The sequence below is a fragment of the Rutilus rutilus genome (assembly GCF_951802725.1).
Source record: "Rutilus rutilus genome assembly, chromosome: 7".
In the NCBI taxonomy this organism is placed as follows: Eukaryota; Metazoa; Chordata; class Actinopteri; order Cypriniformes; family Leuciscidae; genus Rutilus; species Rutilus rutilus.
Genome location: NC_140221.1, coordinates 16754354 through 16760353, shown reverse-complemented (window position 1 = coordinate 16760353; position 6000 = coordinate 16754354). Strand labels below are relative to the sequence as shown.

The following is a 6000-nucleotide window of genomic DNA, read 5'->3' as shown; positions in this document are numbered from 1 at the left end:
AGGTCAAACACTTAATTATGGCATGCCAAACATTTTAGATACTCATCGGACCAACTTTATAACTAAGCTATTGTGCTCTACTTTAAGTCTTAAAATAACACTAGCAAAACTCTTCCTGCAACACCAAAATAAAACCTGGAATTCTGAAAGCTCTCTTATTCACCCAGTTGTTACTTCATTTAACAAACATCAGCTCCAACAAAAATCATATCACTATAATATACATATAAATATTTATAAATACAAAAAAACATTATATGAAGCATACAGTATGCATTTATATTTTTCATTTTTCTATTAACAGTCCTTATTTATTTCACATTATGTGTTCTTCTTGCACATAAATGTTTGGAAAAAAGAACAAGAGAACAAGAGAGAGAGAACAGTGCCATCTACTGAATATCTAGACAGAAAACTTGTGCACACATTTTTATTTATTTCCTTTTTTGTCTTTTATAAAGACGGGTCAGTGGTTTTTCATAAAGCAACATCTTAAAAACACAGAACCCAAACCCAGTGTAAAGCTGTTTAACAACATAAAATAAGACAATTTCCCCTGCAATCTGGTCAAACAAATAAATCAATTTTTTCTTCAGGCATTCAGCAAATGTTTCACAAGCAAGCATATTTCTCCTTTAAACTATGTCAAGTTTAACATCTGGAATCTTGCCAAAATAGCATTTCTATTAAGCAGCCGGTCTAATAAAAAAATATTACATGGACACTTATTTTGTGAATGGCAGCCAATAACACAACACCTCATGAGGGACATCACAGAAATCAACAGGTTTATATGAATCCTAAATTATAACAGCTGAAACGGTGACAAATTTCAGAAAACTGATTCAACACTGTATTTTTAACACTTCATTGTGTTTAATTGACCATATTATAAATCCAGATGAATTCAGATACATGGGAATTACAATCATAATGTGTGTGTTTAAACCGATCCATAGTAACAAAAATGAATACATTCATCGATAACTGTAACGCTCCAAACGAACATTAGAAGTGTCCATTACAGTGTAACAATGCTGCCGTTGTCCTTTAAAGACTATCATTCACTTCTATCACAGATATATGAATAAAGCTACTGATCAAGGGCAAAATTACGACTACAAACAAAATAATAACAATGTACCAGCTGTATTACAATGTACCAGTCATATTTGACATTTTATGAGGTCAAAGCACTGAGCTATAAACAAAAACCTGGAAGTGTATTAATGTGAGCTTTAGTCACAGTGAGCTAGGATTTTCACACATGGAAAGAACTAAAAATCTGTATGGAGCTAAAACGATATTAGAAATGCATGCAGAAAATGCACAAATATTCACACACAACATCATCTCATGATAATATATTAAAATAAAGCTAAATTGTGTGTGTATTTGTGGCCTGTATTGTGAGTTTACAAAACGTAATAAATGCATTTGCATAAATGTGCATCTTGACACATGCATTTGTGCGAGAATGTGATACTGTTTTGACTCCATATTTTTTGACAAACTAAAGGCATTTGAAACATTCTGCAAAAACAATTCCTGAATAGCTAGAAAATCGGTGAGGAAAATATGTGAAGAAAACACATCACACAAACAAAAACCTTCAATCCTTGAAGAGTAAAAAAAAATCAGTAGCAACCAGTGAAGATCAGCAAGGAGTGAAAAATCTAACAACTCTCCATCAGTGATGTGACTTTAGAGGCCTTTTTTGTCTTGTAACAATAGCGAATTACCCTTAACTAAAGCTCTGTACACAAAGACTTCTCCAAACTTGCTAACAAACAAACATATATATATATATATATATATCTCTGTCAAATCAGATGGGTAAAACGAGTATGAGTTGACATTTTCTTTGCCTCTTCTATACTTTACAACAAAACTAAAATATTTCAGCTTCATCAGAACGTACATGGCAAAACCCAAAATAAAATCCACACTTACGTTTCAGAAATGCTAACTTAATCTTTCCAATGACAAACAAACTCTATTTCACCTATAGGCAAGCCTGCACAAACAATACATAATATACACACTCAACTCTAAAATTAAACTTTAAAATACATCTTGTGCAAAGGATGAAAGTTGGAACATTTGTCAGGCAATAACATTTACACAGTGCTGGATTACAAGCATTGCAGACTATGCAAATGATTAAAAAACATCACCGGCACATACATAAATAAAACTTTTATACCTAGAACAAAGGGGCTTGTTGTGACGCATCTCTTGTCGCATGATTTCAGTATTTCACTAGGCAACTATTGTTTTTGGCATTGCGTGATAAGGGCATATTTAAGAGATACTTGATGGGAGGTTTTGGTCTGTAGCCACCGACATTAAGTAAAAGGGAATAAATGCATCATGATATTTAAACAACAACCAGATTTGCCCTGAGCAAGGTGAATTTTTGAATAGTGCAAATAGTGCTTTAGGCCAGAGCCATACATATACCGAGTTGGGGCCCTCCAAACGAACCACAAAAAGAAAACACGCCAACCTTTTCCAAGCAGCAACGCTAAAGTTATGACACAGGAAATCATATGCTGCTGACTTTACGCTTTAACTCAGAACTTAAAGGAAGAAAGAAAATACATCTGCTTTACACTTAATATCCAGACGTGTTCATTTACATAGCTAGTATTAAAGGCTAAATGTTTTCAGGAAGATATCTAGTAAGCTTCTGGCTAGGTCACAGTTCACTGGAAAATTCCCTATAAGACGCCCCTAAAAGAGATGTTTTTAAACGGCCCTTTACATCCAAGTAAAATTTGCCCTTCTGTCTTGAGTTTGACCTAACGTTTGTACATTTATGGCTCTGGCTGTAATATCGGTTATATCACTCACACCTGCATGTGCCCGGTGACATCACCTGAGGGGGTGAGAGGCACAAGAGAGGAGCCGTCTCCTCTTCACACTACAACCAGTGCTGGAGCGTGTCCAAGTTATTCTCCATCCATCGCATGTTCTGCTTAATGGTCTCAGTGGCCTCCTGCACGATCCTCATCTGAGAACCTTTCGCCCCAAGAGAACTGAAGAAGTTCTGGGCCTGGACGAGAAGGGTGAAAGATAATTCAGTACAAAACTTTTTCATTTTAACAAATATATTATTTATTTATTTATTTTTTTGGATGAACAGACCTCCATGAGATGAGTTTTTGTGGAAAATTGACTGGTTGCGGACATGATGATGCTCTGAATGGGAAAGGATCCGAGAGGAAACCTTACATAAAGAAAATGGAAAAGGGAAAACTTTTAATTACACATTGAATGCTTTAACGTACAATTAACTAATTGATACATCTGCAAAACCACCTCATTATAAAAATCTATATTAGGCCTTAAAACATTTACGACCTTTCTCCACTAAGGGGCCGTTTACACAACACCGTTTTCAACTAAAAACGGAAAACTTTAAGCGTTTTGGATGTTCATTTACACGACAACTGCATTTTGGGGGCCTGAAAACACAAGCTTTTGTAAACGAGTTTCAAAGTGCATGTTTTTGAAAACGGTACTGTTTCGTTAACATTATTCTCTCAACAGACATTTACATCGGTAGTCTGGCGTTATAATTTATTTGCTTTTGGTGTACTGTGGAGTGGGTAAAACTGTTTTTAATGGCAGGCTAGCAGATACCGTTGACTCGCGCTAGCCTAGCACCGGCGAACTATGCAACTGGAAGGACTGGGTGAATTTTTTTGAAAACTGTCTCCACTGATAAATAACACACAGGCTAACTTGTAAATGAGGTCCGATGTCCAAAATTCTGAACCACCCCTTTAAGGTGTTTTCATAAAAAAAAAAAAATTATTTTTCTTTATTTTGTTTTATTTACCTTTCCTATGCACAATCAGTGTATGCACATGCATCTAAAGACTAAAAGGTGCAATATTTACATTAAATGTGTGTGGATTCAAAATGTTGCTAAAAGCTAATATTTAAGTAACCCTCCTCCTCCAGGGGTTCTTTGATTCTTTAAATATGAAAAGTTCACCACTCACTTTTGAGTGATTTTTTCCCAGTTCTCCTTCACAAAATCCCAAGCGTAGAGGTAGCCAGCAAAGTTCCTGCAAATCGTGCTGATCACCAAAGGAAAGTCTTGAGTTTGAATCTCACTTCCCTCAAGACTTTTCTTCAGAATCCTAAAATGGAAAACCAAGTGAAATTCAGTATTGCATGTGCTGACAGCTCGAAAGATTTTCCCTCCCAACAGAACATGTCGTCCAGCCTTACCAAATGATTTTCCGTACATCCTGAGTGCTGGCCAAAGCTTCCAGTGTCTTGTGCTTCTCTGCGTCATAGATGGAGTGTTTATACGTGTTTAGAAGCACATCCCATCCGTCATCTGTTTGGGCAGCAACTTTGAAGACTGTTCTCATGAGATCACTGGGAATCCTAATACAACACAGCATATAACAAGTATTATTGAGCACAGAGTCAAGGGCTTTAGACAATGTCTCTTTCCTTCTCTTTGCAGACTAACAATAATGCCTTTTTTTGAAAATCACAAGACTAGTTATCAGTTAACTAAGAGCAATTGAACTTATTCAGTCAAGGGTAGCGGGTCAATCACTACTCAAACTTACGGAGAAGTCTTGTTGGAATGGATCCACTGATCAAACAGATGTTTGGCCTGTGTTGTGCAGTTGGGTCTGTTGAGGGAACATGCCATCTCCAGCAGGGCAGACCGAAGCGTCACCTTCGACACAGAAGTTTCCGGTTCCCATGACTGACTCTCCATCAAACTTCCAAAATGTTCGTCGATGTAACTCTGCAAAGATTGAAGTCAATCAACTTTTAGAACTAAATACATTGTCCTAAGATAAAAGAGAGACATTTGAATACAACAGCTACATAAGATGTTGTAGATGAACGTTGTTTCCTACCGTCATTCTAGACGCCAAGTTCAATTCTGATCTTTTGTCCAGCAATCTGTAAATCTGATCAAGCTGGAAGAGAGCTTCAATCAGAGGAGCCGTCTCGGTCTCGTTTCTAATGTAATCCATTAGGTTTAAGACCAGCCTGAAGGTCACCCTTCCCAATCTGGAGGAAAGATGAAGCATAATTAAGCAACCCAAAAATAGACATATATATATATTTTTTAAACTGATTGATCGTAGATCTCATTGATCTGAGGATAAAGTCCATCTCTCTGAAAATAAATCCTGTAATTCTCTAAATAGCTTGTTTGTGTACATGAATGTGTGTGTGTTTGTGTGTGTGTGCGCATGTATCCAAGCATGCACAGGTCCGAGGCTTTTATCTTTGCGAGTACACATGCAAATTTGTTAACATGAACATGATGAACATGCTCCTGAACACTAAATGTTTCTCTAAATTTCAGTCTCCCCCATTCATTTTCAATGGAAGGTCATTTTTGACCAATATAAGCTCAGATCAATGAGGCCTACGATCAGTCAGTTAAAAAAAAGAATACAAAACCTGTCCTAATTGAAAGTTGACAAAAAGATTTAATCCCATATTTGGTGATAATATAGCATAATGAGATATTTAAAAGACAATTTTTTAAATTGTAATAATATTTCAACTATATTACTGTATTTTTGATCAAATGAATGCAGCCTTGATAAGCATAACATACATTAAAATCTTACCGACCTCAAACTTTTGAATGGTAGTGAATTTCAAAATAGAAAAAAAATAAAAAAGGACAAATCATTTAAATGTTACACTGCAGAAAATATTCTTGACAAAAAAATATTAAAACATATGTATATTGCATGCTGGTTTTGATGGGTATTACAGTATTATCACATCACTATGAAATATTCTCAAATGTGCAACACTCAGTTCCCACACCATTCATTGTGTTTTTTTTCTCCATGTTCATGATGGAATAATTATTTAAAAAAAAGAAAAGAATTTTTTTTAAATTGTCTATTATTTTTTGTGAGACTGCAATTGCAAATAGCAGTATTATCAAATACAAATATTTTATAGCTGAATCACAACAATAAAAACTATTGA

The 6000-nt window shown here is 35.4% G+C and overlaps 1 protein-coding gene across 1 annotated transcript in view; it reads right to left on the bottom strand.

The window, feature by feature from the left end:
- Positions 1 to 416: 416 nt before the first annotated feature.
- Positions 417 to 6000, bottom strand: part of LOC311293743 (leucyl-cystinyl aminopeptidase-like) — a 30269-nt gene continuing 24685 nt past the window's right edge. The window contains exons 32-37 of the mRNA XM_084414233.1: positions 4899 to 5055; positions 4599 to 4783; positions 4246 to 4407; positions 4014 to 4154; positions 3151 to 3232; positions 417 to 3058 (exon numbers count right to left, since the gene is read on the bottom strand). Coding sequence (XP_084270359.1) covers positions 2927 to 3058; positions 3151 to 3232; positions 4014 to 4154; positions 4246 to 4407; positions 4599 to 4783; positions 4899 to 5055 — 859 coding nt within the window. The 3' untranslated portion in view covers positions 417 to 2926. The remainder of the gene's footprint in view (positions 3059 to 3150; positions 3233 to 4013; positions 4155 to 4245; positions 4408 to 4598; positions 4784 to 4898; positions 5056 to 6000) is intronic.